General features: G+C 40.4%; 2 protein-coding genes across 10 annotated transcripts in view; one reads left to right on the top strand and one right to left on the bottom strand.

Moving 5' to 3' along the window:
• LOC107269034 (protein pangolin, isoforms A/H/I/S) overlaps window positions 1-13715 on the top strand; it is a 131008-nt gene extending 117293 nt beyond the window's left edge. For 3 of the 9 annotated variants that reach the window (XM_015742436.1, XM_015742438.2, XM_015742433.2), the window contains 3 exons: window positions 482-647; window positions 3857-3926; window positions 8321-8756. In XM_015742436.1, coding sequence (XP_015597922.1) covers window positions 482-647; window positions 3857-3926; window positions 8321-8756 — 672 coding nt within the window. Of the gene's footprint in view, window positions 1-481; window positions 648-2105; window positions 2266-3856; window positions 3927-6026; window positions 6268-8320 lie in introns of all 9 variants that reach the window. The other 6 variants (XM_015742431.2, XM_025086340.1, XM_015742434.2 and 3 more) reach the window with 5 other exon arrangements.
• A 167-nt stretch (window positions 13716-13882) lies between these two features.
• Window positions 13883-20622, bottom strand: LOC107269031. Its single transcript, XM_025086332.1, has 3 exons — window positions 19750-20622; window positions 19501-19659; window positions 13883-19375 (listed from the first exon to the last, which is right to left on the bottom strand). Exons 2-3 carry the CDS (start codon window positions 19506-19508, stop codon window positions 13957-13959), a joined length of 5427 nt encoding a protein of 1808 aa, XP_024942100.1. The 5' UTR covers window positions 19509-19659; window positions 19750-20622; the 3' UTR covers window positions 13883-13956.
• Window positions 20623-20750: the final 128 nt, after the last annotated feature.

The following is a 20750-nucleotide window of genomic DNA, read 5'->3' as shown; positions in this document are numbered from 1 at the left end:
TAGGAAACGATTCGGAAACTGTAGAATTGCTATAAAAACGCATGCGTCTAACGCTTGAGAGTAAAAGGCCGGCGCGTCGTTCGACGTCTAACCTAAGTACCAAGTTTACGCAGTACTTGGGTAGCAATAGTGCATTGTAGGTGGGATCTAAGGAATCTCGATCCGATGAAAGAGAGCATTGATGTCACACGAGAGTGACAATGGGTAAGGGTAAGGTTGGGACGGGACGGACGGGTGGTATGGGAGGGGGCGATTATTTCGATGTGTCCCTCGGAAAGAGGTTAATGAGTCGTAAGAAAAAAAAGAGAATTCATAATGATGAAGAAGGAGAAAGAGGATAAGAGTGAGAATTAGAATGAAGTTTAAGAAAAGGAGAAAAGGGATGATCAGGATGAGAAGTAGGGGAAAGATATGATGGGACACAGGGTGAGAGGGAGCGGTGAGAATGTAAATCTGAAGGTTTTGGGGATATGATACGCAGTGGCACTCGCTAAGCCGGGAGGAGCAGGCGAGGTATTATGAGGCGGCCAGGCAGGAGCGCCATCTGCACCAGCAACGCTACCCCGGCTGGAGTGCCAGGGATAACTACGGATACGGCAGCAAGAAGAAGAAGAGGAAGAAAGAGCGCTCCGCAGATCCCACCGGAGGTACCACTTTCCAGTGCTAGAACAGCAGGCCCTTAATAATCATTATAATAATTACTAGTACCTATTGGTTGATTGAAACGATCAAAGTCTCTGTGCGTTTCTTTTTTTGTTTTGTCACTTGTTTTCTGTAATTCTCTTTGATGAGCGGATTACGAATTGAATTGAATTGGATTGGATTGGATTGTCTGTGGGGATTGTGGAATGTGGCAGCAGAAAACGGACATCGCGAATGCAATAATTTATCTGGCCAACTCCCTAAAGCGGTATTCGTCTCGGAGATTGAAAAGAAAGAATATGAAATTTGTACAGGATGTCTGGTAGATCCAGGATGCGTCGTGTCTGGGCCGAAGGCTATTATATACGGATCCTCGAGTTTAATCGGCGCGATATTAACGAGATGCTCCCAATCTCGTTCTCCATCGCTTGCCAGACATATTTTAGTGAAGTAACTATCGATTTTGCACCATGTGCATCTAGCATCTTTGTAGCATCTCCTTATATCTCCATCCCAAGCTAATATCGCGCGACTGTATCCCTCTACCTCAGGTCTCCCTCTCCCTTCGTGTGACCTTCACTTATTTACATGGTTCTCGCGAACCCTGCTAAACCATCGCAGATTGCGTCTCCGTCGTGCAGTATGCAGTGTCAGATAGGTCAACACCCAATTCCCGTTGTGGCCGGTGTTACTTGGTTTTATTAATTCGAAAAAGAACCCGAAAAAAAAAAAAATACTAGGGAAGACCGTCGGTCGGCAACGTCACGGCGCGCCGTTTTTTCGTTAAATTTTCTATTTTCACGTAACTTCACATTATGCAGAGAGGAACAAAAATGCCTTGCACGGATGGAATATTTTTTACGTTAGTACTGTCCAATATATCGCGCTCATATTTTTCTCACAGAGATTTATCGGCTACGCGTGTCGATTGATCAATTTATACGTCAAAATCAAAGCTCGTCGCTCGCGTGGCACAATCAAACGATGCTGAATGATGCATAAAAATATTATTTTACCTTGCATGACGGGTTTATGCAGTGACGCCGTAAATAAGCGACGAGTCGTAAGCTTCGCGGACCTTCCTCCGGAAGCTCTATCAGACACCCTGTAACCTTTATGTACCGATACCGAGGATGCGTGGATGCGTGAATACGTGGCAAAGATTATAGATGCGAATAATAGACGCATAGATAAACAGATTAATATAGTGGAATAGGAGAAGTTGGTGCAAACCGAGGGGGGGGCAACTTAGGCTGTTCTTCTAGCACTTTAAACGGAAAGTAGGGACCCCAATGTTACTGGCTACTAAAGCGAACGATGATTCCTATAGATGACCTAACTTTTGAGTAAAGGCAAATATACCGGGTGGCGGCAGTAGCATAGTGATTTTCTTGATTAAATATTTGTTTAGACACAGTCCTGTACAATTGCAATGACAAAAGTGTTTGGTTCTCTCTCGGTAGTGGCACGCGCTAGGGCGAGAGGAACAGGCCAAGTATTATGAGTTGGCACGACGGGAGAGACAGTTGCACATGCAGCTGTACCCTGACTGGTCTTCCCGCGCAAATACCAACCGAACTAAGAAGAGGAAGCGCAAACAAGACACAAACAGTGATCCTGGAGGTACCCACATGCCTCACTCCACACATTCTTACAATCCCCCACCCCCACCCCCACTTCCCCCCCATTATATTACATATTATACTATTATTATTATTACATTTTTACATTATTATTGCTACACTACATTATGTTGCATGTTTTCCCCGTTTCGGGGTTTTGGGTCGATATATTACCTACATACATATACATACATATATGTATTTCATTATATCGTATACACTCGTGTGCACAACTGCGTATACGCACTTAATGAGTATACGCCACCTGCACACGTATGTGTGTGTGTATATATATATAAATATATATATATATATATACGCATATATATTATATATATTATATATATATATATATATTGTATGTGTGTATATATATATTATTTATTATTATTATTATAATTATTATAATAATTATTATTATTATTAATTACGTATACAACTTTGGGGACGCTGGCCATCTTGCATTTTTACAGGGACCTACTCCGCAATCAGACAATCCTAAGCGTTTAATTTCTCTCAGTCTTTCTCTCCTGTTCAATTTTTCAATTATACATTTTTTCCTTTGATCGTTTCAATGTTGCCTGATCCTCGATTTTGTTTTTCGTTACCTCTATAATTATTCACCCAAGTATTTCTGGAAACCCTATACAATTTTTTTTTTCGTTCACGATGCCTACAAGCTTACATCCAGATTAATATGCCTAAAGCTTGTAATGCAATCACGACAGAAGTAGTCATCTGGTACTTTGCGTCGTTATTAACATATACTGCATGCCTACAACGTTTACTTGCTTGCCTAAAACCCCTCCTCCTCGACTTAATTAACGTTCCTATGGGACATACTTCGAGTCTTTTCTCTTTCTTTCTCTCTTTCTCTCATTCTCTCCTTATATATGTATATATATGAGAGGTAATACTATATATAGACTTTTTCGAGCCACCAGGATTCCTTGCGAATCGTCGACACTAAAAACAACGATCAAACTTCTCGTCTCTTTTCCATTTTGTTTTACCTACTTGCTCGAGCTCTCCCTTTTTCTCTCGTACCTCTTGACACGCGATATCTTCTAACGAGTCTTCCACAAGCACTCGTTCTCTCTCTTACGTATATTTATATTTGAGTTTATCGCGTTTTACCAATTTGCGATTTCCTTTTAAAAAAAATTCTTCTACACGTAAGATCGCAATTGCAATTATTCGCGAATCAATCGATCGAGTCGCGAGGACAGTAATTTTACTTTGTCGATAATGAACTTCGTCTTGTCTCATCAGTTACAATGCATATCGTCCCAGTGTTAAATGTTTCTCATCCGCCAGCAATGCACACTACAATCTTCTTCCTTCCCGGTTATAGAATTTTTATTATGACACACCATAGAGCATTTTGAACTTTTCTTGTGCGTTCCTTTTATTCTCGAAGAAAAAAAAAATATATTTATAGAGAATTAATCTTAAATTATAGGTCCCTTCTTGATCCTCGTGTTCGATCTTATTTTTATACTCCTCCTCCGCCCCAAACCACGTAATGTATGTGCTTTTGTGCATATGCGAGGATGAACTCCTGATATTAAAGTGAGACTTCTCTTTTCTAGGTAACAACATGAAAAAGTGCCGAGCCAGATATGGATTAGATCAACAAAGTCAATGGTGCAAACCATGCAGGTACGTTCGCATTGGGGCGACGCCATTTTTCATATACAGATGATATATACGCATATATATGTATATGTATATATATTATGTGCGTGGCCTTTCGAGGACAATTTCTTTTATCCATCAAATTCTGCACAATCTCTATGCGCCGGTTGTAAATACGATTTATCCAAGGGCTAGGCCGATGGATAATTCTATGAAAGTTTACGTCTAGCACGTAGTTCCACGAAGTTTTCCACGTTTCTACAAACGCCTAAACGCGCGTCACGAGACTCGAGGGTATCTTCCTGCGCCAGCTGTACCAGTCGAACGTAATCACGATTACTATTCAAATATTTGATCTTGTCAATTTAAGTGAAGTTTCGATCGCTCTGTTCTTCATAAAGTAATAATAATAATTTCCAGACATTACCTTCCTTGAAATGGTACTATCTTTTTTTAACACTAACTACGCTAGATTCATTAGTCTCTTGGATATGGCAAATCACGATCTAACGATCAGGAACGATTCTTCAGGCATTTTATATTTAATACAAAGAAGATTGCTCTTTAACGATGTCTCGTCCGTTCCTCGCGGTGCAAAGCATTCGGAATTCTGATTGGCCAGCACGAAGATATCCTGGGCGCGTGCTTCTTATTTTCTTCACGAGCCTGCGTTTTAACAATTGGAGCAGCATATCGGGCATAACGTCTCGTTTCTTGTCAATAGTTGCTAATAAAAGCGATCGTCGAGATCAAAGACCTCAAGTGTACCCTCTAACGTCCGACTGTCGTCCACGTGACAATGCAGTTACGGGACACCTCATAGTTACGGTTGAATTTCGACGATCGTTAACATTCTCACGTTGAACTCCGTTTTCGTCATCCACATGTAATCGTGGAAGTTAACCTTTCGAGAGAAGTGAAGAAGGGGGTAAGGGAAAACTTTGTACGCGATTTCGGTACGATAATGGGGTACGATGTGGAACCACGTACGTTCGTAAAAAGTGAAAAGACAAAATTTTTAATACAGATGAAATAACTGAGACGCCCAATACATGGGTGTGTCATGTCTCGTTTACTGTGGAATAATGAAAAAAAAAAAAAAAAAAAAAAAAAAAAAAAAAAATTGTTGAGGAAAAGAAATATATACACGCGACACACATAACACTTGTTACACGAGAGCACTGTGAAAGTGCGAAACGTCAGAAAATGTGTCTTCCAAAAAAGAAAAAAAAAAAGCGAATGGGTTTCTCTCTAGTACTGAAGTATTAAAATAGTACCTATACTGCTTGTAAATATCTCTTCTAGAACCACACTGTAGTTATTGCGATATATATATATATATCATAAACTACCCGTCTAGCGCCACTAACTACTGTAACTACTGTACTATGCATAGTACGCCCAAACGCCCCAACTCCCGGCTGGGTTTGTGAATGTCATGGACCTCATTAAAGGGGCGAAAACCAATCTAATCCACGGTTGAGATCACGTCGATGGTCGTTAAAGGATGTCACAGTAAGATACACAAAGAAGACGACGGGATAACACGGCAACGCGCGCGTGCCTTGCAATTTGAACCGTATTATCGAGAATCAGCCTTCTGGCGTGTGCTCTAGTAATTCTCTTCAAACAACATCATCAGCAGTCTTTCTTCGTCCTCGCACAGTCCATTTTATATTATTTCCTTATCTCGCTTCTTCTCCAAGTCTTATTCATTATCCGTCCATATCAACACAGAGTATCGAATCACTTGAACAGCCAATTTTAAAGAAAACAAAATTCCTCTTGGAGAAGAATCTCAGTCGATCTTCGTGCACACGTAAATATTTGGGAGACATATTTTCTGATCAGTAACGTATATAATCCAGCACCCTGTACCCACAGACGCATCCGGCGAGTGTATATTTTTCATATTTTCTATATATACATATATACATTACATATGCGCCTGTATACTGTACGATGGGTTTTCGAGCGTCATCGTCCACCGGATTAGATGCAAATTAGAGGCAGTTCTTAAGGGTCGATGCGTGTGGGTGACGACGATACGGTGTGAGGTTAAGGTGGGATTAAGACGATGTCGATCCGAGCGCCCCTTTAATGGCTGGTGGTTGGTTTTGGCAGCCCAGTGGAGCATGGAGCGGGGATGGGCATCCACGCGAGCATAATCCATCACGGTGTGGGAAGTAGCGCCGGGGCCGGGGTCGGAGCTGGAGGCGGTGGCGGATCAGTCGGGGCGACATCTGCGCCTCCGAATACCAACACTGCCTCCAATGCCTCCTCGCCTCAGCAAGAACCCACTTATGTTAATCTCTAGTCAAGCCTATCGCCTCCCTTCTACTGCAACACTTCTTCTTAAACAGTGGTCAGTCCCGACTTAAAACCTACGGGCTCGCTAGCTCTCACTCATGCCGGTCGCTGCTCGTTGCCGACAACTTAACGTTTCGACGTTTCTTATATTTTTCACTTTCGACACTTTTTTTTTTGTTTAATCGTAATAACTATTCGGTTTAACAACCAAGAGTTCGCGAGTATGGGATACGGTCTTACGATCGATTTCTACGGTGTTGTTCGCTTTGGTAATTACTACAATGACTTCGATTTTGTTATATCTATTGAAATTCATTGTTGTCTCTCTTTTTTTTAATTAATAATTCGAGGAGGAATTACGTTTTTCGATATTCACGTGACAATTTTTACAAGTAGAAAGTCATAGCTCTCGAACGGGCGGATGGCATAGAGTGAGCAGCAGAGTGATGCCCTAATGCTCGCATTGTTTCTCATTGTTGTGGCTCTTTACGGCTTATTATTGTTATTATTTATTCTTGTTTCGTTATATATTATTCAGTGTCACCCTTAGCATGGCTGATCTGTAATATAACAGGTTTTTCGGTTCGGAACGTTTAATAGAGTTTTTTTTTCCTCTAATTTAGCATGGCAGTTCGTTACAATTACAAGATGTTGTGTTGTATACATATATGTATTTAGTGTCTAATATCTTATAATGTATAGTGTGCGTAATATTTAAACACCATTGCGACAGTCGCATTTTGAAGTCTTGTGTGCTAGAGCGTCGTCGTGAGCTGAGGACTGTCATCAGCTTTAATTTCGTTTACGACATAAAAAAAAGTATTTGTATAAACGTATTAATTATTTATGTAAATATCAAGTGTGGTTGATCATGGTTTTTTTTCTCGAAATTTAACTCTACTCAATATAGATTTAGGCGTGCGTTGTTTTTGAATTAAAAAACTTACCTCTGAAGTTTTCAAAATAACCCAAAAAATAAGAGAAATAATGATACAGATCCTCGGCTCGATGCGATACAAAAAAAAAAACCTTTTCAAATTTTTCAATTCGTTGGTTGTGCAATGATGCGTTAAATGTGTTGCACTTTTGATGTCATTCCAGCAACGAGATAAATAATGAGAGCCAATGGCAGAGCGGTAAACGTCTCGACTGTACTTAGAAACGGGTTCGAATCCCGCGAGTGTTATCAAAGCGTATGAATTGGATTGTCTTTCGAAAATGTGCAGTAGTAGCGTCATATATAAATTCGTAATCCAAGGATAGGGAAAAAATTAACAAAAGTAATTGAAAACCCGTATTGGCGGGGGATACGTTAGAGTCAAGCTACGGATACGTATGACAATCGATAGTAATAATAAAGATATGGGTTTTGAACCTCCATAAAATATGATCTAACAATTGCGTTCAATCTAAACGTCCAATCTATCTACGTGGTAGTGAGAAAACATTGTAAAAAAAAAAAAAGAAAGGAAAACCCCGACCGCAATGATACGTTTTTAATGACTTGCTGCGATCTCGATAGTTTTGATTAAGTTTTTATTTGACGTACGTTACCACGTTATGCTTGTTCCATCTTAACTTTGAGCATGGCATTTGCGGCGTGTGATCATCCATCGGGAGCGAAGTCGGCGTCGCGCGTAAAAACTCGCAGTTCTGCTTCCGAGAATAGTGGGCATCGTGAGTAGACGAGAAATGTTATGTGGAATAAATATGATCGAGAAAGGAGATAAAAATATAAATAATTACGAAGACGGAGGTAAAAGTGACGAACGGAGTAAATCCGTAGAGGCTTTTATAGTCGCGACGTCCATAGACGTTGAACCGCGAGAGTTTTTACGCGCCAGCACGACTTTGGACGTAACGAAGGAGGAGTGAGCCGAGTGAGCGCATGATCTTTTAGTTTACGTAATACCTTCTAGGTGTAAAGCCTGAAACATAAAAAAGTATAAGGGGAGCCCGAGTTTTGAACAAGGGAGCTTCAGCAGGTCCACGTAAACGCTTAACGGTACCAATTGGTGGTACCGTGTACCTGATGACGCTCCCGTGGAAACAGAGAGCCCCGTGATACGTTAAATGTACAGTGACGACTAAACCAGTATTTTTTCCAGACGTAAGAAGAAGTGTATCAGGTACATGGGGGAGGGAGGAGACGGCGACGGCGAAGGCGACGGAGACGGCGAGGATGACCATTCGGAGGACAATTTGGGCAGCGTGGGGGAGGCCGGTACTCCCGAAGAGGATGAATCTTTGAGCAGTCCTGGGGGATTGTCCGCTTTGTCTAGTCTGGCAAGTCCATCCCTGGTGTTACCGTCACCCTCGAGCTTGGCCAGCCCCTGCCCGTGCCCTGTGACACCTCCGGTGCCTCCTCCGCCCTTAGCGCCGAATCCTGTTCAGCCGGCGCCTCCTCATCGGAATCCGGTCGGCACCAATCCACACGACATCAACAATCCGCTGAGCGTTAATCAACTCACGGGACAATGTATAAAGAGTGACGTGGGCCCTGCGCCCTCGGGACCCTCCAATCCCGCGATCAGTGTTACGTAGCCCTGGGCCGCCCCAAGTGACAAGACTGTACCATTCGGTGTCATCGGGGTTCATCTACGTTTACATTCGGAGAGGCTGGATAACCGCAACGTCTAAACGTCGTGAAGAATTTTACGTCGCTGCTTTGCCAGTCGCGTATTACTCTTCTGTATAATGATCCCAGCGAAAAGGCATCATCCTCTGACGATACCAGCCGAATCAATAAATCCAGCCCAGTTTGGCGCACTCGTCGTTTTGGAATTACCATCCGAGGCTCCGTTACTTCGTCTGTCTCATCTTGGATCTCTGGACGAGTCTGCGTGAACAGCTTGGGACAAGAAGACGAAGAGAGCTGTGAAACCGGGAGAAGCAATAAGAACGCCGAGAACACGCCGAGAATCAACGAGGGTATCAACGAGTCGGGGATTCTGCAAGGACATGGGATGCGTTTACGTAGGTTATACGTGGGAAGTAGCGTTCAAGCGGCGTATCTTTTATTTTTATTAATAGGGAAATACCGATCAGCTTTTAGGCAGAGTAAATATGTAGAATATTTGAAACTTTGACTGATCTGATTGTTTTCTCTTATTAGTAGTTATCCAGCCTTGCTATCCGATCGTCACAATAAGAGACTGACTATGAGAGTGTGTCCAATCGGAATCGAAAACACGAGCAAAACACGGACGATATACATAATATGAGATAATAAGAGAAGCTTAAAGAAAAATGAAAAGAAATGAATATGATGCAGAAATACTCAGGACCAAGTGTCTGGCTGCAGTCACCCACTAGAGGAGAGCCACGTATGGCAAGTGACTATGTGTTATTGTGAGGTGCGCGTGACGCAGCTTGTAGTCCTTGTTACGTTGTGATGCCAATGACTGAGAGGTCATGTTCCTGTGCCAGGTACTATATTCTATAAATAATTATATCGCAGACATAGCTAAAGAGTTAAGTGATAGCCTTTATTATTATTCATTTATTCGACGTCACCTGTCAAAATACCTATCTTCTGTATGTAATTTGTTATTTTTTTAAAAGTCTATACACACACGGTACACATACACATACATAAATTGCGATTAATTAGCCAGTAAGATCTCTTTAGTGCGAAGTCGTTAATTTTAGACCCCGTTCAACGTCTCCCCCCTCTACCTTCTTCCTACCTCGTTCGTCATCCCTTCCTTTGTTTCTTTATTCTCTTTCCTTTATTCCTCATCTTTTCCCTCTTATTTACTAATAACCATTGCATCATACCCTATTAATTCAACTCCCAGACGACCTAATTCTTCCCCTTTCTTGCCTACTCGGCGGGTAGTAATACGATTGGCATGTACGTAACTGTAGATTTTATACGCAATGTATTTAACAGTCTTGTCCGTGGATCTCCATTGCATAATATTATTGAGGTACATAGGTAAATCTCAGGAATTTATCTGAAAACCAGTGGTGCTTTTGTGAATGATATAACGTGCTGAGCCCACCTTTTGTCGATGAGGGACGTCAGGGGTTGCTTCTTATTTGTGAAAATGATAGTATACATCCGATGAGAGGGATTGGACAAAAAATGAATGTAAATGTATGGGAGAGAAAATGTAAGGAATGCGATGCTGATGTTCGATCGTTCAAGCAGCTTTTCGCGTTCGAAAATTATTGACGTGACAATAATTGCCATTTAAGATTTTTGCAACGTCAGACGTACCGTTTAGCGCTTCCATCTTAAATTAGATATCCTAAGCACGTTTCATCATTTATGAACGCGCTACCGTTCATAATGTCGTATCTGTTGTTGTTATTATTATTTAACGAACACTTTAATGCGCAATAACGATGATCAATCGTTTTCTTAAATAATTTTCATTTTTGTCAAATTCTCTTCTTTGTATTGTCGTTTCTCCTTCTATTCTTTATTTTAATTTGCTCCAATCTTTCTTTTACGACACTGACGACTCGCTTAGGATTATCATTGATTTTCAATGAGAGCTAGGATCAATTTCGAATTTTTAATTGTAGTCATACAAATTGCAGACACGACGGAGGTATTCAAATTTTGATCACATTTCGGATATCAGAGAAATGCGTATGCGCACGTAGATTCCTTCGGGTCTTCGATAAGAGACTTTTTTTTTAATTTTATAGTTTATGAAAGATACTTTGTTCACTCCTGTAGAGCTATTCCAATTAATTGATAAAATTATTCTCTAAGCTTCTTGGACCAACAACGGCTCGTATCTGTACGTGTACATAAAGAGGAATTGTACGATGTCGTTGCGAATGATTTTTAAAGATCATTACTATTTCTTACATCTTCAGGCAGTACAGCGTAATGGCGCATTTCTCTGATCTTCAAGCGAACGTCCTGGCGATAGATTTGATTCGAATTTTTGAAATACAAATAACCGCTATGTAAATTCACTCACGTTAAAGTACACGACGTACGCGTCTTTTAATTACAAAAAAAATGGAATTAAGTAATGTTAATTGCGTTGAAGAAATTACTGTTTTTTTTTTTTTTTCGTGCAACATTAAGATTTAAGCACCCGATGTCTATTGCGTTGATAAGCGCTCACGTTAAGAGATTTAACGAAAAATTTCGTTGGGTCTCGGGAAATTTTTATTTTCGATTACCTAATTTTCTATGAGGAAATTTTTTTTTTATGTTTTGGAGTGTTTCTTTTATACGAAATAAAAATTCAGTAACCGCGAGTGAAGTGGCCTGTAGTCTTTAGCGGTTTAGGTAAAAATTTGGATTGTTAAATATGATGAAAATTCTTATCATAGCCATTAGTAGTTAAATTTTTATTGCATGATCTTTCGGTGCAATCTATTTTTACCATTTTACCAACCAAAAATGCAATAGAAATCTTATACGATTGTTTGAACGTTCATTAGGAAGCAGCTATTGTACATAATAAATATTTTAAGGTGCATTTATTGTGAAGATGGGAAAGTGCAATGGAGGAATTTATGAGAACAAATTGTATACGCTACGAATCTGAGATGAATCATGAATGTGTAATGTTGGAAAGTTTCTTGACTGAATATAATGTCTGTATAGTGAACACATAAACTACTGTAACGCGTCACTGAATAGTAAACTAAACGTGCCATAAGAACATCATGCCAATATTATTATTAATACATATTTTTTACATCATGATCTGTTTAAATTCGTTTCTGCCAATGAAGTATAACGTCGGCTGAGGTGTGCATTTTTTAATTTGCCGTTTGCCCAACATTTCTCTTTAACTTTTACGTTAATCCATTCACCCGGCTCTATACATTATTCCTCTAAACTCGTTCTCGTTGAACTCTCGCCAAAATAAAGTCCACATCTTCGTATTACATTGACTTCAACTAAACACTATCTTATAGTACAATTAGCGGGAACACGTGTATCGCTCTTAATTGCCTCACGGCCGTTTGGCTAATTGAACGTACAATCGATACGATAGAACAATTTAAAAAAAAGTCAAATATCCTTAAAAACATTTGCAAAAGGGTATCCCAGGGAAAGTCGATCTTTAATCGAATTGTTCGCGTCTCCATCAGAGATAAATAACGATTGCATATATATGTATATATATATATATTTCAAACATAGGACAATACCGGCCGATCTCGGCATTCAAGACGAATAGAATAAAACGAAATAATATAATCCAATGACGTGAGAATTTTTCAGAGATCAGGTCGGCCCTATGAAAAGTATTGGATTCCCAGTGGAAACAGTGAAAAAAATGCACACTTCCGTAAATCGCGCGAAATGTACACGAGCATGGAAGAATGCATGCACTTTTATTCCATACGCGTGCATTAACTTTTTCCGTGCTCGCGGAGCTCGCGACAAGAACTAGAATCTGGAATCTGAACTACCGAGGAGAACAAGAAGGCGCGGACGACGGACAACGAATCACGAGATCGCGAGAAGCAAATGCATAGACGTTCGAAGTAAAAAAGCTCACGGAACGGTATCAACACAATGTCGGATAACAGTCGTGCAATCGCGTCATGCCGATTGTGCTTTGTCCCTATTATGAAAAACTGACAGATTGTAGCCAGAAAAGACTATAAAATTGTACGATTTATTGTAACGATGCCTGCTGTACGCTCTGTGGTACAAGCAGAACCGTAGGGCCGGACCCCTATGTTAAACGACCCCTCGGTATTATGACCAAATGAAAAATAGGTTTTTCGAGGACAGTTTTTCCTGCCTGTGCCACTTTGCAATTATCCACTTTCGAGAAATGAGACGAAACCATGGGACACGAGACTCTCTTTTTGTTTTTATATCCTTTGTGCTCTCACGTTATTAATTTTTTTTTTTAATCTTTTGTCATTCCTTCGTTCATTTTTTTTTTCTTTTTGTCACACTCCACGACCTAGCTGGTACCTGAGTATGAATTCGATGAGACTCATCTGACCGTGCTCCAGGTTAGGTCGTGTTCTGTGTATTGTAGCGAGGATTATATCGAGAGCAGATCAAAATGTTAGATCGAAATTCTCATGGAGTTCCGTGGGAATTTACGACGGGGATGCTGCTACTCGATAGATCTATATATTTATATCAATAATATTGTTTGATGGATTTATTTGAAATATTTGTTAATCGGTTAAACACGGCCTATTAAATGCCGCGTTCGTGTGCCGATTCCATAGCGGATTGCAAACGTAACGAATATCATCTCTGATAAATGAGAATAAAAATGACGTATTTTACGGAGCGACGCGGCTTCGTCGACTGGCCTCGTCTCATTTCCAGGAGTGCTTGTATTATATGTAAAGTATTCTACAGTTCAGCTGTGTTGTACAGTGTTTTCTAAGTATCTAGTTTATAGCGTGTAACTGAAATATTGTATTTACACTAATAAGTGATCTGTATTAAATTCATTCTCGTATAGCCTGTACTCCTACTCATATAGATGCTAAAAGTGATTTGTGTCATAAAACTATAAATAAAATTAGCAATTTGAGAATGTTGTCACCGTCTATTCATTGGTGTAGTATTTCCAGAAAAAAAAAAACATGTAAGTATTGAGACTAATAAATAGTAAATTATTTTGATAACGTTGAAAAAAAAAGGTAATTTCAATTATATTGTCATTGCAATAAATACGACCGTATCAAGTAACGTGATTTTTTATTAAAAAATATGTAACAAAACATTGGTAAAAATTATAGATAGTTCCAATCGTATATAGTTCAATCAAAATATTATTATTTATTTTATACATGATGGCGGGCAGGGTTTTTTAGCGTCGGAAAAGAAACGTAAATTTAGCACATTAACGGCATTGAGCGTGTAGACAGTCGGTCGTTTGTAATTACAATTTTCAATAAACACCCGCGCCATCTTTGATATGTTCTCGCATTTAATGACGCAAGCTGCGCCATCTTCACTGGGACGACCGAATTCGTTTCTTGCGCAGGGATCGAATAAGTAAAACTTACCGTAATGCTGCATCACGGCGACGGCCATATTAGTCATGTGCAAAATACCAGAGCAGTTATTCTTGAAGAAGAGGGTAAGGTTAGAGATAAGGTCATAGAGATGTAAAACCCCGGCATTGGTGTGATGATGTATGTGAATATGCGCCCTCAAGTCGCCAACGATAAAAACCGTAAGTAGTTCACGTGGCGAGAGATTTCTGGCTCCTGGAAGATACATTCGGGTGCTGTCCACGTGAAGTAGATCGCCGTACTTCAAAATAGCATCTACCAGATCACTGGTCCAGGTGGACGGAACGTGCAGTAATCCTACGACTATCGCTACGGCGGCAATAGCCGTGCTTTGTAGGCCTCTACTTTTTATATTGAAAATATTATCCCCCAGATGAACATTTCCACGTAGTACACTGATCTCATCATCCACGATGTTGTAACCCGATAGAGTCGCGACGTCTAAAACATTGACCTTCTTGGTAGATGAAAGAGGAATTGATGGAGCTGTTTTTTCTTGAATAGTACGGAAACTCGCCGGACACGGTAAAGGTTCTATTAAAGTTGTTTTTATGGTAACTTGGTAAATGTCGTAACGACCGTATTTTTCGCGTTCTTCAATATTCGCAAAAATAAGATCGTAAAAGGGTTGCATACAGGCAAACCACATTATACAGGACGCACCGAAATCATCATCGAGTCCTTGATCGTTTCTGGCTCTTGGATCGTACATAAAGTATACACCGAAATCTTTCCAAATAGCAGTCATATATCGTCCGGTGACCAAAATACCAGCACGATTATTTTCAAAAAATTTTTGCAAACCTTCCTCAAGGAATATAATAGGTGGCGGAGGTGGTGGCTCTCTTTTAGTTTTACCCTTCTTACCTTTCTTCTCTTTACGAGCAGGCTTCTTTTTTTTTGCGCCTTTCTTACCCTTCACTTCCGGTTCCGGTGGTGGAATGGCGACCTGTCCTGATACTGCTGCTTTAACGTCGGCCGTTAAAACAGTCACCCCCACATAAAAAACCCTGATAATGTCATCAGGTGTCAGTTTCTCTCGGGCTGGCTTTGCCGTCATACTTTCCTTGTGGACGTTACTGCCTACTAGAAGAATCTCGTCTAACGTTAATTTAGTCCACGTAGTTGGATTTTTAATGACGGACATACCGAGTGCTACCACGCAATTGGCAGCTGTCTGTCTATTGCGAAATACTTCGGGAAAAATTTCAGAAGCTTGATGAGCGGTACCACGTAGTATCGCTCTGGCTGCACCTCGAAGTCTTTTATATGCGTTTAATGGCGGTAAATTCGAAGGTCTAATTGCTGAACTAGGATCAAATTTCCATGGCGGAAGTTTATTCCAGTCTATGACATCTATTGCTGTTATCTCATAATCCCCTGTGCCACCTAGAAGAGTCTTTAGGATAGAAGCCATGAAATCTGTACTGGAAAATCGTAAGACTTGAGGACCCATTGAGGCATCACCGTTGCCTGACGATCCTGGGATCAGAGCATAATAAAAATCCTTGATCTTCCATATAGCCATGTTGGTACCGGCAGCCGTGAGAACACCGGTATTGTAATTTGTAAAAAATTGATCAAGCCCAGATTTTAGATCCTGCAATTTTGATCCTTTACCAGCAAGATCTCCCGACTCTACGCAATCCTTGATCGTTAGATCAATTCGACGATTCGATAGAAAAAATTCAGTGATTATCTCATTGACTTTTGGTATCGAGCCTTCGCCCAGTCTTTCGACACATTTAGAGTGAAGCTTGTCTCCGGTTACGATGACTTCATCGAGAACTTGAGGCTTCCAGCTTCGAGGCTGATAAACTTTTGAAAATATAACACCGATCACGGCTATGGCTGCACTTTGTTTATTTCTATTTACCTCCTCGAATTTTTCGTCGCTCATAGTAACGTTACCGTTAAAGCTCCAGACTCCATCAGACATTTTCGAAAAATGATGCCACAAATTCTCACTCGAGATTGTCTTTCCTATTCTGTCGCCTTCTGCCACTCTAGTTTCGTAAGCATTTTCTATATCCACGCTGTCGAGTGAGAATTCACCATCCGTTTTGTCAAGAGCCATTTGCAAACTATTTGCCAAGGACGTCGTATTTGTGAACCACATAACGGTAGCGACGCCATCTTTTTCTTTTGGAACACCACGACTGTCCCTTCCTCTTGGATCCATTGTGAAAAAGACACTACCTTCTTTCCAAATTGGCAGCATTATATTTTGATATCGAAATACGGCTTGTTCGTTCTCTCCAAAAAAGTCTTCTATATTTTTACTCAATTCCGATAGTTTTCCGGTTACAGCATCCTCCTCTAAAGTTACGGACATCTTGTTAACCCCTATAACGAATTCTTCATTGAGCTCACTCGGTAATAAATAATTTCTAGGACTCTCTTCGTCCTCCTCGGCCTCCGGAAGATTCTCCGAATTATCAACCGTAACTTTATCGCCAACTTTTAATATGTCATCGACAACTTCTCTGTACCACAAATGCGGATTATAAAGTTTTGTCATTGCCAGAGCGACCAAGGCGTTCGCAGCTTGTTGCTTATCTCGACTATGATGCTTGAAGTTCAATTCATTAGCTTGATTAAAGCTACCGTTAAGACAAGCGCCATCATCCCCTAGGGCAGTATAGAGATTTAATTCTGGCTTTATAGGAATTTCCTTTTCCTTCTCAATTTCCTCATCAGTCATTGGCTGTCCGATGGATTGAATCTTAATGTCGTGAATGACAAAGTCATTTCCAGGTTCGGCATTTGGGTCGATGTTACCCTCTATAAATTTCGCTAATTCTGACGTATCAAGAGTACGAATAACACATCCCACAAGCTCGTCTTCCACAGCTTGCATATTCTTCTCCCCTGACGGTCCTCTGGGATTCGAATCGAAACAATAATAAGCTATTTCCTTGGTCTTATCTTTCAGTTCCTCCTCGGCTTTCCATATCGCCACCGATAAATCTTTAACCTGAACAACTCCAAACTGTCGGCTTTGAAAGAACTGATTGATTGCCTTGGTTAAATCTAACTGATCACCATCAGCCGAAGCCTTGAGATCACCCACGACACTAGCCTCCTCAGCCTCAAGATTGACTCTTCTATTTTTAGAATATAAAACTTTCTTCATATTTCTAACGAACAACGTCCTATCTTTCTCTTCCTCAGGCGATATACACCAATTGAAGTAAGCATCACCATCACGGATAGCATCGTCGATAGTATCCCTGGTCCATTTAGCTGGCGGCAAATCTTTAGCATGAACCAGACCAGCCACTGGCATGGCTAAGCCCTGGACACCACGACTCTCATCCTCAAAGGAGTCATCGTTGTTCGCTATTTTCCCTCTGAGGATCCATTTTCCATTTTGAATTGGACCGAAATCATTCCATGGTCTTGTACCAGGTACGTCATTCACAACGGTGACGTGTCGTATAGTAAATCTGTCATTTTTCTTAGCTGGATCGACGTTCTTCAGAAAGAGGGTAACTAGACTGTCTATATTGGGGAATCGTATAACGCAGCACTTTCCCTTGACCTTCTTTTCTCGAACGGTGCTGTCCTTCGCGGACCTTCCACTGGCCTTGCCCTTCTCCTCTATTATGTGATTACCATGCAGATCGCATTGACGTGGATCAAATACATAATAATAATCATCCTGGCTCCAAACGGCTAGAGCCATTGACGTACACTCGATGACGCCATCTGTATTTACTAAGAAGAATTCATCAAGAGCGTCTTTCAGACTAAGAACTTCTGGCATTTTTGAAGTTACCGTACCGACAACTGTCAACAAGTCTACGTCGACTATCATTTTCTTTCCTTGAATTTGAAATTTGGTGTCGTTCAAATCAGCAGCAGTCATTGTTTTGATCGTAGGTTTTTCATTCTTGACGTCGGCATAGATGGCGTCACCGAGGACTAGAATTTCATCGAGTCTAGGTCTAAGCCAAGCTTTGACAGCGTGTACTTTCTTCATGCCAATCGCCATCACGCAGTTGGCCACATTTTGAGCTCCTTTCCCCTTGTACATCTCACTGCCTTCGTGCGTCCAGCCATGCAAAATGGCCATGTCACCTGAAAGCTCTTTAAAAGTCGACGGCACGTTTGCCTCCATATCATAATAATCATATCCGGTGTCAAACGAATTCTGATCCACTAGTGGTACTATTGCAAATTGAGCATCGATGCTATAATTTGAGATTGTGATGGACAAAGGTTCTTTTAAAATATTAGTATTTAACAACGGAGCTTGTACCTTTGTCTCTTTAGGCGCTGATCTTGTACAGTCGCGTTTGCCTTCTTCGACGTCCGCAGGATTTATCGATCTTAGTATTTTACGATCCACGACTAGCGCGTCGTTGGGCGATTCGCTTACTGTCAAAAATATATTCCGGTTGACAGGCATGACACGCAGTACACTGACTTTGTCGATGCAGTATCTAGAGTCGTATTTCTTGTCCAATTTACTCAAATAAAGGTCCGCCATTTCGTTCATATATTTGAATCGCATTAGACAGGCCACGCCATTGGCAGACTTGCTGCCATCTTCTGCACATCCGGCAGGATCAAAGTGGAAGAAACCTGCACCCAGTTGTCTCCACATTGCCACTGAAGTTCCTTGTGCCGTGACCACTCCCGAATCATTTAATTTGAAAAACCGTTCAAGACCGTCCATAAAGTTTGGACAGCCTACGGTCTCACTGAAGAGGTTACCGTAGACGCTGCTCTCCTCAGTGCATATCGTAACCTTATAGTCCGCAACATAAAATTCCGGATAGACAAGGTTGGTTGTCATATATACACCAGGATTCACTCTGTTCCTGGTCTGACTAATGCGAAAGACCTTATCTCCATATTCCAGAACTTGGTCGATGTAATGTTTGGTCCAATCTTTTGGTTCTAGCAGACGACCAAATACTATAGCTACTACCGAACACGAAGCACCCTGGAAGCCACGACTGCGATGTTTGAAGCGCATACTATTCATGGCCAAAGTACCGTGAAGTATTGCATTTTGAGAATTAAGAACGCGAAAGCGATGCCATAATTTGCCAAAGTCATGACGAGCTGTGAGATTTTTTCTTGCCTGAGTCAGCTCTCCTTTTCCCTCGGATTTTTCACCTTCGACGTCATTGTTTTCAGCGTCAATTTCTGTAGATTTTTTTTCTTTCCTAAAATGTAACATTCAATTCGATCATTGACGTATTACGTTTCAAGTATACAATTAACGCTTAGCATAATTTCTAAAATTTTAACTCGAAGCATCAATTGCATTGTTAAAAACATTTTTACTTACTCTTCCATGATGATAATTAATTACAACTTTTCAATTTAAAAATTTGTGAAATATTGTGATGGCAGTTAGTGTTACGGGTAGTGTTTTTGTATAAACCTAATTGAACAAGTAATCGTATTGATCATGTCCATATACTTGTAACCTACATTGCCTAAGCATCTGAAATAATGATATTGAATAAGCTGACCAGTTTTGTGACTTAATTTTCGTAATGATGTCTACCAAGCAAAGGAATCATCGTTAGTATACCTTACAGGAAATTAGCCATTTCGTTTACCAATAATTTTGGGTTCGATCAAAAAAATTTGTTATACGTCCATAAAAAAAGTGACATTGGAAGAAACTAATAGTAACGCAAACAATTATTCACGGCAAACGCACCAGCTGAAGTTGGACGAGATTGAACAATTCTGTTAATCGAGGCAGTGTGGCCTTGTTAAACAAATAAAAGAATGTAAAATTCATGATTTTAGCAGTGTCATGACGTTAACTTTCATTTCTTTAATGATGCCACCCTGCACTGATTCACGAAATCACCCATTCGGTTCTAATTTCAGCTGGTAGCTTTTTCCGTGAATAACCCAATATATAAATTTCAATGGTCTTTAGAACTCATTTGATTAAAGATTTCTGAAATCAATTAATTTTTATGCCTGTTTGCTCTGCGTATACAAAAACATTCATCTGTGAGCACATGTGGAACTGTATGTGCATCCTATCTGCGCCATCTGTATTATTCCCTATAAATTCTCGCCGTAAATTTGCTCCGCAAATATGTAAACTTTTACTCATGTTCGCTGATATAAGCGCATAGCGAATACGTAGTCCTGTTGCGGTTTTAACTGTTTTGGAGCATTGTAGGTGTTTGAGAATGTGCCAATACCACTGAGAACATCGTTGTGTCTCCGTTCAATGAATTTGATGGAGACACAACGATGCTCTCAGTGCGTCGGCTCATTTTGAAACACAGCTGAAGTGCTCCGAGGCACTTGAAACCGTAAGAACTGTAATATTATAAAATTTAATTCGCAACAAGTTTTGACTAAACTTTCCGATACTGTACTAAGTTCTTTGCAATGCTATCTAATGAAATGATATGAAGCTGTTAAAACCAGCTCCTTACGAAAATGCGAATGCCTTACGAATTATTCGGCTTCCCTTAACAAATATTATTGAAACTAAGCAGCCCATTATTTCAATAATTAACCTAAAGAATCCATATATACATACTGAGAGTCGTAAAGATACAA

This window comes from Cephus cinctus, unplaced genomic scaffold (genome assembly GCF_000341935.2).
Source record: "Cephus cinctus unplaced genomic scaffold, Ccin1 Ccin1_scaffold0597, whole genome shotgun sequence".
In the NCBI taxonomy this organism is placed as follows: domain Eukaryota; kingdom Metazoa; phylum Arthropoda; class Insecta; order Hymenoptera; family Cephidae; genus Cephus; species Cephus cinctus.
This window is presented reverse-complemented; position numbering and strand designations above follow the sequence as displayed.